Source organism: Cervus elaphus, chromosome 23, assembly GCF_910594005.1.
Source record: "Cervus elaphus chromosome 23, mCerEla1.1, whole genome shotgun sequence".
In the NCBI taxonomy this organism is placed as follows: Eukaryota; Metazoa; Chordata; class Mammalia; order Artiodactyla; family Cervidae; genus Cervus; species Cervus elaphus.
The window spans coordinates 61,696,405-61,717,170 of NC_057837.1; the positions used below are offsets into that span (position 1 = coordinate 61,696,405).

Consider the following 20,766-nt stretch of genomic DNA (forward strand, 5'->3'; position numbering starts at 1 on the left):
CCTAAGAATTTCATTTGTAATGGTTTCTTCATCTTGTTTTTGGACACATCCTTTATCCCCTTGTCTTAATTTTAGTGTGTAGAGCTCCATCCAATATTTTTTTTTACTGTTTTTGTTTTTCATATTTTAGTCTTGAACTGTATCTCCATATTGAGAAGGATTTAAAACTGGAGGCTTACTGTGGGACATGGACTGTAACTTGTCTCTGGGTCTCCCAAAATCTGAAGGTAGCTCTCTGATATTGGTTTGTCTTATTCCCCATTCCCTGGAGCAGAGGGATGGTCCAATGCCCTGCCCAGTGCTACAGGTCTGGCAGCTAGAAAAGGGACCAGGGAGTTCTCAGTCTGGCATTAATTTTTCCCCTCAGTCAGGTCTCTGGTGTTGCAGCCTGGGTGGAGAAATGACCACCTATTTCTTCTCCGTCCTTTCCTGTACTTCCACCTTCTGAGGTTAATGGGGCTTCCTAAGCAGCATTTATTTCCAGTTGCATTTGTTTCTGGTTGCAAATGGCTCTTCTGGGGTCAGAGCCAGGGCCTTCCACTGCCCTTCAGCTCCTGGAGAAGGGATGGTGCCTTCCCAGTGGATGTTCCCAGCGGCCAGCATGGTGCTGGGGCACTTGGCGTCCTGGCTCCGTGAATGTGTGCTGGGTGACACCCAAAGCAGGCCCTGGACAAGCCTGGGTGTCCTGTAGCTGAAGCACTGGAACCGGAGGAGACACTGCAGGTGAGCAAAAGGAAACCTCACCTGGGACATAGGGAGATGTGCAGTGTTAGGCGAGATGCCTGGATGGGCAGGTGCTGTCCTCAGGGATTTTCTTGGTTACCAGGGAGGCAGCGTGTACCTGGACAATAGGATATGGACAGTTCTGAGCAAATGTACATAGAGGTATGGGTGAAATTGAGAATCAATGAAGCTTTAATGTTGGCAGGCTTGTCCAAGCAGATATGAGCATTTATTGTAAAGGTATCGTGATTAAAAGAGGTGGCAAGGGCTAAATACCAAAAAGAGAAGGGAAACCAGAAACATCCCATGTATATAGGGGAATCATATAGAGGAGGTAGAGTTAGGTCATACTAGTCATTGTATGTCTGACTTTCCTTGTAGAGAAAATTGAGAGTTCTACCTTATACCATTCAAAAAAACTTCAGATTGACTAAAATGGTCATTTTCAAAAGTGACATCTTAAAGTTGACTTTTTGATTGTAAAAGTCACATGGGGATATGGTTGTCAGTTCTTCCACGAGCCACCTTCCTGAGAAGTTAAAAATTGCTGGAGGAGCATGGCTTAATATACACAGTAACCTATTAAATGCGATTGTATTGTTAGGTGGACTTTTTCACTTTACATGGTTTCATCTAGCAACAGCTGCCCTATTCTTTGCCTCTCGGTGGTCTCCCCAGTGTGGCTGCATGTAATTTAGACAGTCTCCCGTTGATCATTTGTTGGTAGCTTTTACTTCGACAATGAAAGCAATGCCAGTCTTGCCCACAGATTTTGGGAAGAGCTTTGCGCTGAGTGGATTCCTAGCAGTAGCATTCCTGTATAACAGGATATGGACACTTGGCACTTGAGGTCATGCTGTCAGATTGCCATCTTCAATACTGAATCAGTATCCCCACAGCATACATACATTGGTATGTAGATGGGCTGAGGTTTTAGGCAATGGTAGTAGCAAGAGGTGCAGGCTGCTGCGAGGGGCAGAGCTGAGGGAGTGACCTTGAGAATAGCGGTCTTCTTTCTTCCATCCCTGCTGGGAAGAGGGCAGAGGACACTTTGGCTGGATTTTGCCTAGAGGAACAAGGCCACAGGAGTGGGTAAAGCAGCTCCCAAATCCTCGGCCTTAGGATGCCCCACTTGGCATTCTGGGTGACCCATGGGTTCCCTGTCTCCATCTGCATGACCTTCCTAGGGCTTCTCAAATAACCTGAAGGCAGAAGGGGCTAGTTGCTTGCAATTTGTTTCCATAGGGTAAAAAGTTTGACTCCAAACTCCAGTTGAAGCTCTCATTTCAGAGGTTTCTGTAAGTTCCTAGGTTTTCCTGTAAATTATCTAGAAGTTTAATGGTATATAATTTTATTACAGTCTATTGACAAATATCCAGCTGTACCGATGTTTCTTTATTATTTTGCTATTAATGAGCAGTGTTGCAAAGGAACATCTTCATAGACAGCTTTTCTCATACTTGCCCAGACTGACTACTGGGGTCAGTCCTTATGATGATTCTGATAAATATGCCCAGGCCCAACTATTACCGTACAATGGCAGTGGTGCATGTATCCATGACCCAGAGGCACTGAAAAATTCTCCAAACTTGAGTCATCATGGATGAAGGGATGCATCCCTTTGTGAGCCTAAGCTGGGAAATCTGGCACGACAGTACACAAGACTGTGTAATCTCCAGGTTTTAAGGGTTTGCCATCTGCTTTGGGATCTGTAGCACCAACCACCTAGGGAATTAGATGAGGGCACTTCATTGCCTAGGCTGTATGACTGAGGCTTGAGAAGGACAATGAGGACATTTTCTCCCTGCTTCCCTATGAACCTGATCCTTTTTATGGAATTGACTGGAGATTCCTGATCAGGCACAGGGACCTGGGACCCTGTGCCCTGTCCCCAGCCAGGGGGACAGCTGTTTCTGTCCTTGACTCTGCACTGTCTCCCCTGCCTCCCTTCTCTTCACCCACCTGGACGAGCTGTCCCTCCCCGGCCTTAAGCTTTTTCAACTGTTTAAACTTAAAAACTGTGTGTACTGCATTGTTTTATGATGTCTTTAAGATCTGCCTCTTGGATTAAGGCCGCAGTCTCCATCACGCAGTCACTCTGGGAACCTCATCAAGGAAGCCACCTATCTCTTTCCTCTGAGCTTGATTCCCCATCTGCAGAATGGGGATCATAAGAGTAACTAACTCTTCTGCGGTACATGCTGAGTGCTCTATCTCAGCCATTTTGGGAAACAGCTAAGAAATACTTGAGCATTTCAAGGGGAGGAGTCAGGAGTCGATTCCCTTCCCACAGCCCGAGGAGGAGCTTTTTAAATAGGGGAGGTGGGAATGTCTTTCACCCTCTCTCCCTTTTTTGCTTCACAAATCTTTAAACCCTGGGTGGACAGAGTGGGACAGGGATGCCCAATATCCTCCCCACTGACCTTGCCATCAAGCCCACCATCACCCCCTTCCTGCACTGTAAGTTTAATTAATGCAATTAACATTTACAGGGTGCCAGGAAATAGTTCTGTTGCTGGTACCAGCCTGGAGGAAATGAATGACATCACTTCTCAGGTTTATAGCTGGGTTGTGGGGAGTCCCTGGGCCTCCTCCTCCCTGAGTCTAATTGGGGGTGCCACCCACCCTTCTGTCTGCCACATTGCATTTGGACACGTCTGACCTGGTTCAGTCAGGACACAAGCATCCTGCACTAATGAGGCAGGGTCTTGCAGAGGGAACCTTGCCTGTGAGCCCACCCGGCACCGCTGACTACCCCGAAGTCACGTGCTGGACCCCAGCCTCTGGGAAAGGGTCAGAGTTCACCTGCGTCACGAGGTTGGACCACCACCTCCTGTGAAGGTGAACACTCAGCTGGTGTTAAGTCCCTCAGCCATACAGCTCCTAAAGCTCCTGGAACGGATGGTTCATTGTTCACAACTCTTCTCAGTGCAGGCACGTGCCCTGGATTGCCTGGGCATGAGTTTGGCACTGCCACTTTGCTGGGTGACTTAATTCATCTGAGCCTGTTGAGAGCAGGTAGATGAGAGGACTTGCCTCGGGTTGGGGTGGGGGTTAAGAGGTGTCAGTTCTGCCTTTAGCAGACAGGAGGGGCCTGGGACGTGCTAACAGCCAAGTGGCAAGTGTCCTGGAGCTGGTGTGTCAGCCCCTCTGGGAAAATCCCTGGGAAAGATGCCACCTCTCAGGGTTGGGATCCCTCTAGATAAAGGAACTGGCTTGTGTTGGGGGCCACATTATCTGGGAAATGCCAATTTTGACTCATTAGAAGCTAAACAACTTCATGAGGGAGATGTATTATCTACCATTACAAACCAATCCCTGGTGCTAAGATCTTCCTGTTGCCAAAAGCATGTGGTTAAAATTCACACCTTCTTCCCTGGGAGCATTCTTTTGAGTGAGTACGTATTATGTTGCCTAACCTCAGTTTGCTCATCTGTTATACAGGGATAACATTAATGTTATGTAAGGATTAAGTGAATTCATACAGGTAAAGCACAGAAGGGTGCCTGGCATATGGTAGTAAATACTGAGAAAAGTGATCAAGATTTGTGGATCTTCTTGAGGACCAGATGATTACTTATGGAAGCCTTTGAGAGAAGCCTTCCTTGTTTTGACCTGTGGTTTCTGAAATCTGAATATGTGATGGGGCTTCCAGGTTGAGGGCCTAACAGTAGCACATGCCTGCAGCTGTTTGGGTCATGTATATAATGTGGAGGAGATATATAATGTGGGTAAAATGTTGAGGAATCGAGCTGGGCATCTTTAAATCTTGCCAGTTCTGGACTCAGGTGTGTGTGTGTTGTAACTAGTGAAGTGAAAGTGAAAGTTGCACAGCCGTGTCCGACTATGCGACCCCATGGATTATACAGTCCATGGAATTCTCCAGGCCAGAATACTGGCATGGGTAGTTGGCTTCCTACTCCAGGAGATCTTCCCAACCCAGGGATTGAACCCAGGTCTCCTGCATTGCAGGTGGATTCTTTACCAGCTGAGCCACCAGGAAGCCCAAGAATACTGGAGTAGGTAGCCTAGCCCTTCTCCAGCTGATCTTCCCGACCCAGGAATCTAATGTCATTGCAAATTCTGGTTGGTGAAAACTACAGGGAAGGAACTTTTAATGAAATCACATTGAATGATGCCACTGGAAGTAAGAATATTTTACCTACCTAGCTCACCCCAGGGCACCCAGGTAGTTGGTCTTAGAGCAGGTTGGTTTCCTTCCCTGAATCTTCCTCCAGTCCCTGTGGGTTTGGTTCTAGGGGCAGAATTTTTCCTGACTGTTGAGATCTGGCTTTGGGAAGGAGCTCTGCTCACCTGTCCATCCCTCCAGCAGGCTGGCAGACAAGTTGGCACTGCTGAGGCCCCAGGGAAGCCTGAGGTGGTTAGTCATAGTTAATCATTGTCTGCTCTGGGCTGCAGGCTCCAGATGGGTCTGTCTAGGAGGGAGATTCCTGTTGACCCAGGTGGGGACTGTCTGAGGGAGCTCTGAGCCCCGCATAAGAGGGAAGCCTTGTCCCTAGACTTCAGCTGCTGACCTGCTCCCCGCTCCTGACCGAAGCCCTGTCTTCAGTCTGCCCCTCTCCCCTCCCCAGAGCTCGCTGTGGAGCCTCCTGCTGTCTTGCACCCCACAGCCAAGTCTCCCACCCTCTGCCGGGCCATCGAGGTGACTTAGTTCACTGGTTTGGCCTGAGGCAAAACACTGGAAATTAATGATTACTCTGAACTACACTCCAGCAGTTTTCCTGAGATACTGGCCACTTGGACTGACAGGAACTGGTCATGGGGTCAGACAACCTGTTCTTCCGGGTCAGGGCTTGAGAGTAAAAAAGGGCTAGAGAAGCAGCTAATCAGGCTGGGTCAGGCAGTCCTCCCTTTCCTTGGGGCTGGTAAGATTCCTTAATATGAACTGAGTGAAAATACACCAGGAACTGTGAACCTGCACACTCTGGACCACTTGGGTTAGTTAAACGCTCTATTATCAGTGTATGCGTTTGTGACCCAGGCAGTTTTGTTTTTTTTTCCCTTTTCATTGATCTGCTCAAAATCCAGCTTGCAGAATTTCTGTCAAACCCCGGGCTCCACAGCGAAAGAACTAACCACTGGACTGCCAGGGAATTCCAAGGCAGTGTTTCTTTAACTTGCATATTGATTACCAAGGGATCCTGTGAAAATGTTGATCCTGATTTAGTAGGTGCCTGAGAATTCTGCAGGATGATTCCGTGGTCCCTCTGCCTTGTGGGGAGTATCAGGTTTACTTACCTGGGGGATGGACTGGTTCCCAGTGTGGAATTGAGAATCCATGGTGCTGCTAAGTCGCTTCAGGCGTGTCCGACTCTGTGCGACCCCGTAGACGGCAGCCCATCAGGCTCCCCAGGCTCCCCCGTCCGTGGGATTCTCCAGGCAAGAATACTGGAGTGGGTTGCCATTTCCTTCTCCAATGCATGAAAATGAAAAGGGAAAGTGAAGTCGCTCAGTGTCCGACTTGTAGCGACCCCATGGACTGCAGCCTACCAGGCTCCTCCATCCATGGGATTTTCCAGGCAAGAGAACTGGAGTGGGGTGCCATTGCCAGGACATTGCATATCCACCCGGGGGCGCTGAGAAGTTCATCAGTGAGCCCTACAGCGCCCCCTGGTGGGTGTGCTGGCAGCATCCCCACTGCAGCTCACAGCCCTGTAGCCTAGATGACGGTTCTAGAAGGTACCCTGGGAGGCTTGCTTGGGTCATTGGGTACTATGTGGTGAGTCTGTCTCCATGATAGGGAATACAGGCCAGGAGTGCTCAGCGCCCATAGGCAGCTGTTAGCTGGGGAAACTTCACAAGCAGGGTTCCAGGACCAGGAGGCTGTGGCACCAAATACTTCACCTCCATTTGGGGCTTCATCCTTCCTCTTACATGTGAGGTTTTTATTTTTGATGTTAAAGACTGACCAGGTCTGTGGGTCAGTTTACCTGTTCTATAAAATGGGCCCACAATCACATTAAGAGGAATAAATGAGAGCAAGGTGCATGTTCTTGAGGCCAACATGTTGCAGGCAGTAGGGTCAGGTCAAAGGTAGCCCTCCAATGCATGCCTGAAGACCTGGCTGGAGCTGGTCTTAGCTTAATAGCCTAGTGATGATGCACTTACCAGGGTGGACAGGGGAGGGGAGGCAAAGGCCCAGAGGTGGGGTGGGGTTGGAGCAGATGGGGAACATGTTCCTGGATAACCCGTCCCAGTCCTTCTCCCTGTGTCTCCTCCATTCCTTCCCTTCTTGGGAACTTGGGACTCTGAGCCCCAGCTGGTAAGGGAGGAGGAGAGTGAGCGACAGGCCAGCAGACCAATGGGCCCCCGAGGTTGTGATGGGGCGGGGCTTGTGCTGCCATGGAGAGGAGAGAAGCTGTTCTGTGGGGGAGGAGGGGACGGTGGGAAGAGGACCTGGAGATTGAGGGGAAGGGAGAGAGCAAACAAAGGGGTCAGGAGGGAAAATAATGCACTGACTTCCCGAGGCCCTGCAGAGACTGGGCAGGGAGAGCGCGCCAGGGGCAGAGGGGACCAAGGCTGGCGGCAGGCAGGCCGGCCTTAGATGGCATTGTTTGAAGTGGCCGGCTAATTGCACAGAGCAGCCTGAGCCTCAGACCACGGCCCAGCCCCCTCTTCTGTCCTGGGTGCTGGCTTCTGAGCCTTCGGGTCGAGTGGCCACATGGAACCAAGTCCCGAGCCTCCGAGTTTGGTGAGGGGGGCAGGCTCTGGGGGGCGGCCTGGGTGGGGTCCTGAGAACCACTGACAGGCCCTCTCTTGGCCTGAGGACTTGGCTACATTGGCAGAGGTTTGGGGGCACACTACCCCCTTCCACCCTTGCATCTCTGCTACCCTCCTCACTCTGGCCTTCCGACAGGAGACAATGAAGGGAGACACCAGACAACTCAACGGAGAGGAGGACGCCAGCAGGAGGGAAGACTCCATCCTCACCAATGGGGGCTGCAGCGACCAGTCTTCTGACTCCAAGGATGCGCCCTCGCCCCCGATCCTGGAGGCTATCAGCACCCCTGAGATCCGAGGTGGCAGAGGTGGCAGAGGTGGCGTGGCCTGTGGGCAGGAGGGGTGGGGAGGGTGGTTATGGTGGACCACAGCTGGGACACGGGCCCCTGAGCAGGCTCAGGGCAGGCTGTGACGACCTGTTCCTCTGACAACTCCTGCCCCAGCCCCAGGGAAGGTAAGAGCTGCTGCCTGTTCTCCTGTCCCCTCCGCTGGGACAGAGTAGGTGACCCCAAGCCAATGAGCCCTTCTGTTCCAGACAAGGGGGTGGACACAGCACAGGTAGACTGGGGTCTTTGACACTTCTGTGGGGGACACCCCTCTCCCCTTGCAGCTTGGCCTGTCATTTTTCTGGGAGGAAACAGGCAGCTAGCATCCCAGGCTTGCTGCCAGTCTCCCACCCTCTCTCTTGCCCTCCCCTCTGCTGCTCCCAGATCACATCACCTGGGATCCTCCCTGCTGAGATTTTCTGGCCCAGCTGGTTTGGAAATCCCTGTATTGTCTCATCCTGCTGTCAAGCGAACTCTTCAAGTTACGCCTTCCCATAGAACTTTCTAGAGTGTGAAAGTATTCTCTTTCTGCATTGTTCACACAACAGCGAGGAGCCACATGTGAGCACTGGGTTGCTCCTTTAGTAGAATTAGTGGCCACTGATTTGGGCAGCATAGGAAGGAACTGTTCAAGGGCTAGGAGTTAACCCCTGAGGATGTCAGTGGGTTTAGGGAGACCAGGAGAGCCCCTTCCTCACAACAGACTCTGGTTCTTTCTTCCAGGCCGCAGATCAAGCTCACGACTGTCCAAGAGGGAGGTCTCCAGCCTGCTAAGTTACACTCAGGTACTGGTTCTGTGGTCACATTTCTGGGATTCAGGGGAACTCTATGGTTTGCATATTAAGTAGGGAACCTGAGGCCCACTTAAACTGGTGGCTAGCAAATACTTGCTGAATGAGGAATTTCAACACTGCTAGGTACACAGAAGACTTAGAACAACCTCACTTAGAATGGCATTTGCTGCTGTCACATGCTGAGTTTTTGAAATGAATGTTTTTCTCAATCTGGATGATCAATTGGACTGATAAATTTATACTGTAACAAGATTTTTTTTATCCCCGAAAGGAATCCAGCTTGCTCATGGTATGTTTTGAATTTGATCTATTTTGGAGTTTAACATCTATTCATGAGTAAAATGAATGTATGATTTTATTTCTTATAATACACCTGTGTCTGGTTTGATAGCAAGATTGTGGCCCTGTGGCCTCAAGGACTTTTTTTCCTTTTGGAAAGAACGTGCCTGCCTTATTAGGGGATTTTCAATAATCACTGAAATCTTTTACCAATGTTGCAATGGCAAGGTTTCTACTTGATTACTTTCTTCCAAGTTGTAGCTTTTCCATGTTTTTTTTTTATTCCTGACACTATTTATGCCTTCTGTTTTCCTATGAATCATATTAGAGTTTTGTTAATTCAGTTAATTTTTTCAAAGGATTGGTATCAGGCATTGGGGACAAAGTCACGGTTGAAAGTTTTAGACAATGAAAACTCCCCCTCATACGGCTTGTCTTGTCCTCATGGAGGACCACCAGTGGGCACCCAGATAATGAGGATCAGGAGCTGTGGGGACCCGGTAGGGACAGCACTGGAACAGAGGCTCAGAACAGCTATTCTGATCTTTTGGAACTTCCTCTGTGCCCTGCCTTGCCAAGCATGCATTACTTGATTCTCACTATAACTCTGTTGTGCTATAAGGGAAGAAACATTGTACTAGTTTTAAAGAGAGGAATGGATCCACTCAATACCTTAGTTGGCAAGGGAAAAGTCAAGTTCTTCACACGCTGACCAGACATGGGGCCACTCCCCACCTCTCTGGCTCTTGTGCTCAGTTTTTGTTGGGTTTGGTGTGCAGCATGGGACGTGTACTTCACACAGGACTGGTGCCATTTCTTCTTGGTTATTGTATCAGGAAGCATCTTCCTCAAGCCTGTTTCTCCCAGATGCTGTTAATTGTGGAAACTGACCAGGTCTCCCTGCTGGGCATAGCAAGTTAGTCTAACCATGAAATCATGATTTTTGAATTCAGGAGAAACCCCAGTGGAATTAGAAAACCAAAGAAAAGGTGTCAATGCAAAGGGCATCGTGAAGCCTTTTGTGCCCATACCTATAAAATCTTTTGAACAAAATGAGGTTGCAGATCTTTAAAGTCACTCAGACCAGTATTGCTTTCAATATGATTGACTCTTCATTTTTAAACTATTTCGGTTATACGACACCTAAAATTCACAATTTTTCACTTATAAAGGACCTGACGGGTGATGGAGATGGCGAGGGAGAAGACGGGGATGGCTCTGACACTCCAGTGATGCCAAAGCTCTTCCGGGAAACCAGGACTCGGTCTGAAAGCCCAGCTGTAAGTGTCTACCCCTGAGCTGAGGCACTTCAAACACACACATGCCTGCATTGAAAGCCTTGTCTAGGATCTCCCTGAGGAACTTTGAACAAGTGTTCTGAAATTGGAAAATGACAGCAAACCTCATTAATTATGATGGTGATGGTTTTCACATGGCAGTTCTCTACTTTTCTGGGGAGCATTCTAAGAAGTGCCGAGGGGTATAGTTTACAGGTGGATGACTGTGGTGCAGTTACCTTTGGGACCGAGTTGCTTATGTAGGTGGATTCTATGACTAAAAAGTCTGGAAATGGGAAGGCAGTTATTGCTCATGGTCACCCAGCCTGCTGTTAGAAAGCAGACTGACACTTGGTGACCATGGCATGTGCCATTGATAATCTTATCCAGCACATGATGTGTATCGTCCTGTTTTTTTTTACAGATGACAGAAAATGTCAGTAGTTTACCCATGGTTAAGCATTAACTCTTGTGTGCAGGATTTGAACACGGTTTGCAACACTCAAGCTCATGCCATTTTGAGAAGAAAGCCTAAGGGAGTTCTCATCTGTCTTGAAGAATGCAACAATTGTAATAATGCTTGCAGAAAAGAAGTCTTTGGGAATAAATGTGGATTTTATTTGTCAGTTCAACTTGCAGGTGCCAGTTTCAGCTGTACCAGGCCAAGTGGGACCTGCTGTGGATTGTCAGGCAGCCCTGCCAGCCACGCTGCCCCCTTATTCCACTTACTAGGGTATTCAGGGGTGGGAAGTGACCAGACCAGAGCGACTCAACCACTGCCTTCACTCCTGTTGGCCTGAGGCGGCCTCTCAAGTCTAGTCCTCTGGGCCCACGGGCTGAGCCCCCTGCCTCCATTCACCAAAGGCCTTGTGCTTATCCGCTCTTGCTTCCAGGTCCGAACCCGAAATAACAGCAGTACCTCCAGCCGGGAGAGGCACAGGCCCTCCCCACGTTCCACCCGAGGCCGGCAGGGCCGCAACCACGTGGACGAGTCCCCCGTGGAGTTCTCAACTACCAGGGTTGGTTTCCCGGATGCTCAGATCCCTAGCCCCCCGCCCAGTCTCTTAACTGGAAACTCTGCCCCTTTCACCATGCCAAGTGGCTGCTATATATATAACCTGCTTCCTTTCTTCACACTCCTCTCCCTTTCAGGTTCCTGCCTTTCCTTTCTCTCCTGGGAGCTGGCTAAGCTCTTCCTAAGCCTGATGACTTCTCTCCTGGCCTAATCCCTAGATGGAACCCTGGTGGGAAGTACAAGGATTTCCTGTGGACTAGGTCCTTACACTTCCTCAGAATAAGCTCACACCGCTGATTTCAGAACTGTCTTGTCTCCCTAGTATCTTCAGTAACTCTTTTAGAGCCAACCCCATGGGTAACAGCAAGTCTCAACTCCTACGGCAAGGCTAGGCACCAGGAAGCCCTCTCTGAGCATCACTTGTTATCCTGTCTTGGTCCTTAATTCTGTCCTTGTTCTTCCGGAAGTTGTTTCTCTCCCCACCTAAGAGACACGTACTTGTTCCTGGGAAACTATCCCTGTTGGTCTCTGTTCCATGAACTTATGTCTTCACTCTGCTTCACTTCTGCTGGCGCCTCTGTCTTTGGTCACCGCCCTGGTCTGCTGTGGCCCATGCTGTGCGTCCTTGTGTTCACAGTCCCTGAGGCGACGGACAGGATCCTCTGCAGGCACGCCGTGGCCGTCCCCTGCCAGCCCCTACCTCACCATCGACCTGACAGACGAGGATGTGGTTCCGCAGAGCAGCAGTACACCCTACGCCCGCCTGGCCCAGGACAGCCAGCAGGAGAGCATGGAGACCTCGCAGGTGGACGCAGAGAGCAGAGATGCAGACAGCACTGAGTATCAGGTACTACTGGGAAGGGCTGAGTACAGCGAAAAGTTACCCAGAGGTGACTTATGACTTGTCACTTTCATCACAATAATTGATTCATTCTCCAAGTGTGTTTCCATGTGTTGAGTGGCCCTTCCTGTATCCTTATCTTGACATTAACTCAGGCACCAGATTAGTTTGCCTCCTATTTTTTTCTGAACATTATTACATCTTTGTGCTTAGAAATGTATATACATAGATAATTCATAATTCTATTCATCATGTATGTGCGTGTGTGTATATATATATATATATATAAACACAGTTTTTGATTGGCTTCTTTTCCTTAGGAACTGAAGTTACCTCACTTTCATGTCTAATCCATCGAGTTTTGTTCATCATCAACCAGTTGAGCTTGTTGGCTTCACTCAGGCTTTGCTACATATGTATTTCCCTATGTATGTACATATAGAAATCTGTTTTCTGAGTACATGACTTCAGAGTAGATCTTAAACATTTTAATAGCTTGCATGATTCCATGGGCATCTCCCCTTTTTTTGTTGTAGCAAGTATTTTATGTGCAAAATTTTTCTTTTTTCATTTTAATGACTTGTACTATCCCATTTGATGGCCTTTGGGAATATCCAGGATTTTTGCTGAATTCTTCCTGTGAGTTTTCAGGTTTTTTTTAGTTTGCAGTTTAACATGTTTCCCAGATACAAAGTCAGATGTTACAGGTGACATACTGTAGGTCCAATCTGTAAAAGCCCATGTTTTTGTCATGCAACAAAACCTGCCCATCCTCTGCTCCTTATTTTCAGGCAGTTCTTCTGAGTTTTCAACCAGGAAGTATTGGAGGGGGTAGGGAATTTCCTGAGGAACTCTGCCTGCACTTGCAGGAAGCCCTGTGCTGGACTCTTAAGGCAATTACCATCAGGGTCAGTGGAACAAGGAAGGTTTTTCCTCAGTCCAGCCAATCTGTCTCATTGTGATTTTTTTGTTCATGTGGTGTTTCTTCTTGCAGGATGGGAAAGAGTTTGGAATAGGAGATCTTGTATGGGGAAAGATCAAGGGTTTCTCCTGGTGGCCTGCCATGGTGGTGTCCTGGAAGGCTACCTCCAAGCGGCAGGCAATGTCTGGCATGCGGTGGGTCCAGTGGTTTGGTGATGGCAAGTTCTCTGAGGTGAGTCCAGGGTGAGATGGACCTTACTTAATGGGCTGATGGACAGAGCCAGGGTTTCCTTCACTTACTTTTACAGTTGCCCTTTAACACAACAGCCTGCGCTCTGTGCTGGATGTGGCTCAGTGACTCCATCTGTCCAGAGGTTCACATCAGCTCAGAGCTCTGATCAATGACAAATTGGCCTCCGGTTTATTTCTCTGTGGCAGTCACCAGTATAGGTTCTGAGGGGCGAGAGTGGCCACCTGGGAAAATACTCTCAAAGTATTCCATCTGAGAAGCCTGAAAGAGATAGGAAGGGGGTGTCTCTGACTCATTTATCCCTGGGGTCCAGGGCATCCCTGGCTGGGTTTATTTTTTTATTTTTATTTTTTTTTTAAGGGTTAATTTCTTTAATTTATATAAAGTACAAAGACAACCTATTAGGAAAATGAACAAAGGATAGCAACGGGAAATACAAAAACAGAGAAAAAATGATTAACAAATAAACATGCAGAAAAAATGTTCTGCTTCACACATGATTAAATACATGCAAATTAAAATAACTACAAAATGCCTCTTCAGTATGTTAGCTGCTTGGTCATGTCTCTTTGCAACCCCATGGACTGTAGCCAGCCAGGCTCCTCTGTTCATGGAATTCTCAAGGCAAGAATACTGGAGTGGGTTGCCATTTCCCTCTCCAGGGGATCTTCTCAACCCAGGGATTGAACCCAGGTCTCCTGCATTGCAGGCAGATTCTTTACCAGTGAGCCACCAGGAAAGCTCAAAATACCTCTTCTGATGATTAGATTGGCAAATTTTTTTCCACTATTTTTTTGTTTTAGAATGGTATTGTTGTTGTTTAGCCGATAAGTTGTATCCAACTCTTTTGTGACTCCATGGACTATAACCCACCAGGCTTCTCTGTCCATGGGATCTTCCAGGCAAGAATACTGGAGTGGGTTGCCATTTCCTTCTCCACCTGGCTGGGTTTAGAGATGAATCCAGGGTTGCTTGGTGACAGTTATGGGAAAGTCGTTTGGAGATTTCAGCGTTTCTTAATTATTGATATTAGCCATTTAAAGCTTATTTTTCTTACTGAGAATCTGTGTTGGGGATGAATCAGGTTGATTTGATTCTTCCACCTTTGAAGACATCTTCTTAGACCCCAGGTTTTGATTAGAATGCAATGAACAATACTTTTCCTGTGATGTTGTCTTTAGCTCATCCCTCAGTGTGTCCAGAGGTTAGGTGAGGAACAAGTTCGCAGGTTGGCAGGGATGGAGGCAGATCTGGGAATGAAGGACCAGCTAGTAAGTTGAGACTCTGGTTTTCTCACTGGATCTTTCCCATTAGCAACATTGTTCTCAAAGGGTAACAATTATGACCTGAAGTCTCCCTGATAGGGAGAGTTCACATGTAGAGGTCCTCCTTGGCCAGCAGGGGGAGCCAAAGGACAAATATCTGGGACCTGTGCGCCCCCTGAAGCATCTAATTCTAAGAATGTGGACAATGACTTGTGTGAAATGAAATTAAAAGAAACATGGAAAGTTTGTAATTTCTTTGGCGAGTGAGACATAAAATCAGACACAACCGCATCTGATTCTAGTAAGATGCTGTTGTCTTAGCATTACAGGATGTGATTGCAATATGGGGCCTGCTTAGGCTGTAGGCTATATTGAAACAGTTTGGCCTTGCGGTGGCACCTGCATTTCCATGCACAGCTGTTGAACCCCAGTTTCTTTTCATCAGTGGTGATGACAGACCTATGGGTGACCAGACTTAGAAATGTAAATAGAGGTGATCATGAGTGCCAGCACTGAGGAGAATGAGACATTTTATGTCTCTTGAGCTCTGAAACCTGAATGCCCAGTTTCATCTCATCATTGGCAACCTGAATGGTTCATGCATGACCTGGGGACGTGGGAATGAGACTTTTAGATCATTAGCCCCAGTGGAATTCATGTATCAGCAAATCATAATTACTAAAAAGAGCTTAACTGTGTGCCAAGTACTATTCTCTAATCCCATCCCTTAGCTCAATTAATAAATGGCTGAAATAAATAGTAAATAGTAATCATAGCTATTTGTCATGCTTAGGAAGGAGGTAAGAACATGTGCCAAACCCTTTGAAAGTTGGAGCATCCATGGCAAATAGTAAAACTGAGCTGCAAGGGGGCCACGCCAGGGACTATTTAGGTCATTTGCTCTTAAAATATCTGTAAACTTGATCCCCAGAGATAAACTCAAGAGAAACCCAGGGCACCCCAGATACAGGCTGTGGGTGGATGTTGATGACAACTTTCTCTTCTAGATTCCAGCAGATAAGTTGGTGGCATTGGGATTGTTCAGCCAGCACTTTAACCTGGCGACCTTCAATAAGCTGGTCTCTTACAGGAAGGCCATGTACCATGCTCTGGAGGTAACTTGGCAGTGGGTGGCTGGCCTGGCCCCAAGAATGGGATTAAAGCAAGAAACATACAGAAAGCCAACTCAATTCACAGTGTGGCCAAGAATGACTTGGAGGGGACCTGGGCAGCCAGTGGGAGGAGGTTAAAAGACAGTGGTCTAATGGGCTATGCTGAGAAGAAGGAAGGGGTTTGAGACTGTCCATAATTTCCCAGCGCTGCCCCTGTGTCCCGCTGGTGTCTGTCTGAACTGTGCTCAGAATGAGGAAGGAGGAGCCCTGGGAAGGAGGAGGCGATATCAGCATTAGTGAGCAAGCTTTTTCAGAGCTTGTGGTTCAAAAGGCCAAGACTATGCAGCTGCTGAGGTCAGCTGCTTCCTCCCCTTGTCCTTGGGACCCGTCAGGCTCTGCCTTTCCTCTACCTTCACTTAGGATTTGCAGGCATCAGAGTCATCTGTCCAGCATGGGTGAGACCAAGCACTAGGCTTAATTAGACATCATTAAGGCTTCACCTCCACACCTTCATTAATAACTTGGAGCTTTCTCAGAGACCATGAGCCAGCGCTGACTGATACTTCTCCTGTAGCGAAGAGTGGCCCAGCTAATTCTGAGCTGACCATCCAGTTCTCTACAGGGAAGAGATCATGTTTGGTGCCTCTGCGGGGACACTGTCCCTGCTCCTCCCTCCCTGTCACATACCACAGCTCAGGACAGCTGTCCGACTATGAAAGGGCCCAGTGTGAAGGGGAATGAGGCCCCAGCAAGGGGAGGCCTGGGTGGGGCAAGCCAGGCAAATACCCACCCCTCCTATTTATCAGATTCTATCTCTATCTCTATCTCGGCAGAAAGCCAGAATCCGGGCTGGCAAGACATTCACCAGCAGCCCTGGAGACTCACTGGAGGATCAGCTGAAGCCCATGTTGGAGTGGGCCCATGGAGGCTTTAAGCCCACTGGGGTTGAGGGTCTCAAACCCAACAACAAGCAACCAGGTGAGAGTGAGTCCCTGTGGCACACCCCGCCGCTGCTGGTGAGGGCTTCCTGGGCGGTGCAGCCACGCCTGCTGCCTCTCACCTCACCCCGGCTTCCCAGCAGTCAGCTATCCCTGGCTGGCTAGTTAGTTTTTTCCCCCAAAACAACCCAAACATTTCTAGTTTCACTGGCTACTTTTCCTGCTAAACGGTCAAGTACAAATAACAAAGATTGAATCTGTTCTGAAAGCTTCAGTAAACAGACTCAAGGTGGAATGTTCACTAGCACCTTATTTTTTTTTTTTTTAAGGGGAAAAAATTAAGCTCTGCATATTGGAGAAAACTAGACACCCCAAATCTAGGTCACCTCCCTTTAGGAAGGGGCACCATCTACCCTCATGTTGACCAATATCGCAGTGCCTCCATATTTAGACAGCTGCTTTCCTGTTGTCTCTCCAGAAATCCAGGATGTGTCTTCTCATCCTTCCATTTAACGCAGTGTTCTCTGTTCTGTTTTGTCCCTCCCCCCCAAAAAGTGGTTAATAAATCGAAGGTTCGTCGTACAGGCAGTAGGAGCTTAGAAGCCAGGAAACACGGTATTCCTTCACCATCTTTTGACTATGCACTCTTTTCTCTGCACTTTCTTTCAATCTGTTTGCACATAAAGTACTCTGAAAATAATCAAATCTGTTTAAAAGTCACCCTGAACTCTTACCTCCCCCTTCACTCCAACCCTCACAACTGCCTTCCAGGTGACTGTGGTTGGGTGTGCACCTCCTTCCAGCTCTTTCTATACACTGGTTGGATTCCTGCTTTCCCTTCATTTTTCAATATTTATGGTATAAACACTGTTAAATGTCATTTTTTCACTGAAGTGTCCTTATGATATTAATGGCTGTGTAATTTTCTCTCCTAGGGACAGAGTCAAATTAAACTACGTCCCTTAATAGATTATGCTGTGTAGCTTGAATAAAACATAGAATTTATAGAAATAAAAACGGTAGCCACCTCAAAAAGCTTAAAGTGAAATTAATATTGATCATACGCTTAATCTGTTTCCAGCATTTAGTATAAAAAATCATAGTCTATTTTCCATAGCTTATTAAGTGTCTTAGAACATCTCAATTGGGACACTTGAGTTTTCATCACAAACAGTTGATCTCTGTTTTCACCAATGTCCAACTTGTTCCAAATGGACTAGTTAATGGGATCTATCAAAAGTTTTAAAATTTGCATCAGAATTAAATTAAAACCCAGTCCCTCAGCCACACTGGTGAGATTGCCAGTTCTCAGTAGCTACCTGTGGCTTTCAGCTTATTAGAGATCTTGGGCAGAGTCGGTTACATCTGTAGACTGAGCTGTTTTTACTTCCCTTGTGCTGGATCTAGAGGAGGTATTTTGCACCTATAGCTGTTTGAGGTCCTGTTCATTGGTTAGGCACGTGAGTTTCAGATAATTCATCCAAGTTGTCCATAGAGGGGCCATGTGACACCCAGCGGGTCACAGCCGGGTGCAGCTAGCACACAGGGTCCTTTGCTCCCAGCACCCTCCTCCCACCCAGCCACGGCTGCCTTCTCCTCACCTTTCACAGAGAATAAGACGCGGAGACGCACAGCTGATGACTCAGCCACCTCTGACTACTGTCCCCCAGCCAAGCGCCTCAAGACAAATTGTTATAACAATGGCAAAGACCGAGGAGAGGAGGACCAGAGTCGAGGTGACTATGGGGCAGGAGGCTGGGGGTCCATCCAACCTCAGTTGGTTGTGGGCAGGTAGGGAGGAACAGCCCGCACAAGGCTCTCTGACCTTACCTTGTCTTTTCTTAACAGAACAAATGGCTTCGGATGTTGCCAGCAACAAAGGCAATCTGGAAGGTAACGCCCTCTCCCTTGCTGGCTTCCCTTCCTCAGTGGTGCTCCCAGCTAGTGCTCCCGTGCTGCTGGTCTGCCCTGCCCTGCAGAAGTTAACCCCGAGCCTCGACCTTGGGGCAAGGTGTAGACACCTACCTTACTCAGGTGCTACTTAGAGTGAGTTGCCCGATTTTCACAGAGGATGATTCACGAAGGATACTTGGGGACAGGAAGGAAGTGACACTTGGGCCAGGAGAGGCACAAACCTGAAACCACGATCTGTGGCCTCTTGAGCCCCCTGAATAAGCACTGCAACTGGCTCAGAGGTGAAAGACTGTCATTCTCAAACCAGCTCTGGTTCCTTTGCCCTGGCTGGGAACCCAGTACACTTCTAAAGGACCTCGGAATGTGTGAGGAAGGCTATCTGTTGCATCCTCAGCCCCATGTCCTTTAGTCAACATATGAAATGGTTAGTCACTTCAGGGTCAGAAAACCACAGTTGCTGACCCAGGGAGTCCACCTTTGGAGCAGACCCTGACAATCCTTAGGATGCGGACCCATGATCTTCCCTAGCCCTCAAGACTCCTTCGGCCATCTGTCTGCTTCCTGGACTGGCGTGGGGTGAGGGTGCTTGGTATTCGATAGGCCTGGCCCACTTGGTCAGATCTATAAGACCCGCTGATGGGACAGGAGGCAGGAAAGCCTAATAGGAAAAGGACCCTGGCTCTTGAAATCACAGATTACAGGCTGTGTGTAGGATTGGTCACAGGCAAGTCCTATCCTAGGACAATGGGCAAATTGGCATGACCACAAATTGAAGTCCCAGTCTGTGAAGATTTTCATACCAGACTCTCCAAGCATATGCCTCTGCTGGTGCAGCTACTTGTTCTTTGCCCCCCAGCACACCTAGGTACCCCCCCACCCCTGCCCCCTGCGTCTTCCTTCTGGGCCGATCCTTTGCCTGTCTTGTGGCACCTTCTGCTTGGAGCTGTTGATTTAGCCCTCTCCATGTGGGATCGAGGATGGTTCCAGAGACAAATTGTTGCATAATCCTAGCATGGAGTAAAGCGCAGTGAGACCCAAGGCTTTAGCAGCGGCCTTGTCTTTCTTACAGATAGCTGTTTGTCCTGTGGTAGGAAAAACCCCGTGTCCTTCCATCCTCTCTTTGAGGGTGGGCTCTGCCAGACATGCCGGGTAAGTCCAATCCCCACCCTGAACTTTCCTGCCCCTTGCCTGCTCCGTGACTTCCCACACTTACTCAGGAAAAGCCTCCCGAGTGTAGGCAGCAGGAAAGGTTCTAGGGGAGCCGATCTCCCTACCCTTCCCTCCCAGGGGTGCTGGCCTGCAGACCCGGCCAGTTGTCCCTGTAAAGAGCACCAAGCCGCCAGGTCACCAAGCCACTGTTGTGTGGCTGCGTCCGAGGGCAGCTGAGCCAGCCGGGCTTGGCTGGCTGTCCCCAGTCTCCGATTTCACAGGTGTTTCTCTCTGGCTGCCAGGACCGCTTCCTTGAGCTCTTCTACATGTACGATGACGACGGCTACCAGTCCTACTGTACCGTGTGCTGCGAGGGCCGCGAGCTACTCCTATGTAGCAACACTAGCTGCTGCCGGTGAGCCACAGAGCTCCCCCACCGGGATCCAGGCCTGGGGACCAGCGCCTCGCTAACCTGGAGCCAGGACCCGGAGGCAGGATTATTCTGTGGGGTCCTGTCCTTGAAGTGCTTGTGCATCCCTACAGTAGAACTAGGATGTAGGGACAGGCTTGGCATGACTCTCCATCAACCCCAGAGCTCAGCCAATTCTGGGGATGGCATGGGTCGCCAAGAAAGACACAGGCCTTCCCGCCCATGGGGAGGGCAGTTAGGGGCCTGAGAAGGTTTCAGCCAGCATGAGCCATCTCCATGGGGAGGGTGGGTTTGCAGGAGAGCCATCGGATGACAGGCACCCTCCTCCCCGCTGCCTGGCACAGGTGCTTCTGTGTGGAGTGCCTGGAGGTGCTGGTGGGCGCGGGCACAGCGGCGGAGGCCAAGCTGCAGGAGCCCTGGAGTTGCTACATGTGTCTCCCGCAGCGTTGCCACGGCGTCCTGCGGCGCCGCAAGGACTGGAGTGTGCGTCTGCAGGCCTTCTTCACCAGTGACCCTGGGCTCGAATACGTAAGCCTGGCGTCCGCCCCAGTCTGTCAAACAAAGCTCCGCTGTCCAAAGGAGCATCTGAGAGCTCAGGCTGGAGACCTGGCTAATGGTCCCGGGTACAGTTCCCAGGCGGCTCTGGGGTTCATCCCTCCCTTCCTTGGCTTGGGTTTTCAAGGGCCTGCTGAAGAAATAAGATGGAATCGACCCAGTCTTAGTTTTAGTAGAACTGCAGCGGGGAGGGAAGCCTTAGACTTACTCTCAGGTCTGGCGGAAAGTGGCTTTTC

The 20,766-nt window shown here is 49.0% G+C and overlaps 1 protein-coding gene across 8 annotated transcripts in view; it reads left to right on the forward strand.

The window, feature by feature from the left end:
• Positions 1–20,766, forward strand: part of DNMT3B (DNA methyltransferase 3 beta) — a 35,190-nt gene that overhangs the window by 4,982 nt on the left and 9,442 nt on the right. For 2 of the 8 annotated variants that reach the window (XM_043883644.1, XM_043883645.1), the window contains exons 2-14: positions 7,601–7,781; positions 8,514–8,575; positions 10,036–10,143; positions 11,034–11,159; positions 11,793–12,002; positions 12,991–13,149; positions 15,440–15,547; positions 16,378–16,522; positions 18,093–18,218; positions 18,331–18,375; positions 19,466–19,545; positions 19,848–19,960; positions 20,320–20,503. In XM_043883644.1, coding sequence (XP_043739579.1) covers positions 7,607–7,781; positions 8,514–8,575; positions 10,036–10,143; positions 11,034–11,159; positions 11,793–12,002; positions 12,991–13,149; positions 15,440–15,547; positions 16,378–16,522; positions 18,093–18,218; positions 18,331–18,375; positions 19,466–19,545; positions 19,848–19,960; positions 20,320–20,503 — 1,641 coding nt within the window. In that variant the 5' untranslated portion in view covers positions 7,601–7,606. Of the gene's footprint in view, positions 1–6,989; positions 7,436–7,600; positions 7,782–8,513; positions 8,576–10,035; positions 10,144–11,033; positions 11,160–11,792; positions 12,003–12,990; positions 13,150–15,439; positions 15,548–16,377; positions 16,523–18,092; positions 18,219–18,330; positions 18,376–19,465; positions 19,546–19,847; positions 19,961–20,319; positions 20,504–20,766 lie in introns of those variants that run through there. The other 6 variants (XM_043883643.1, XM_043883642.1, XM_043883648.1 and 3 more) reach the window with 6 other exon arrangements.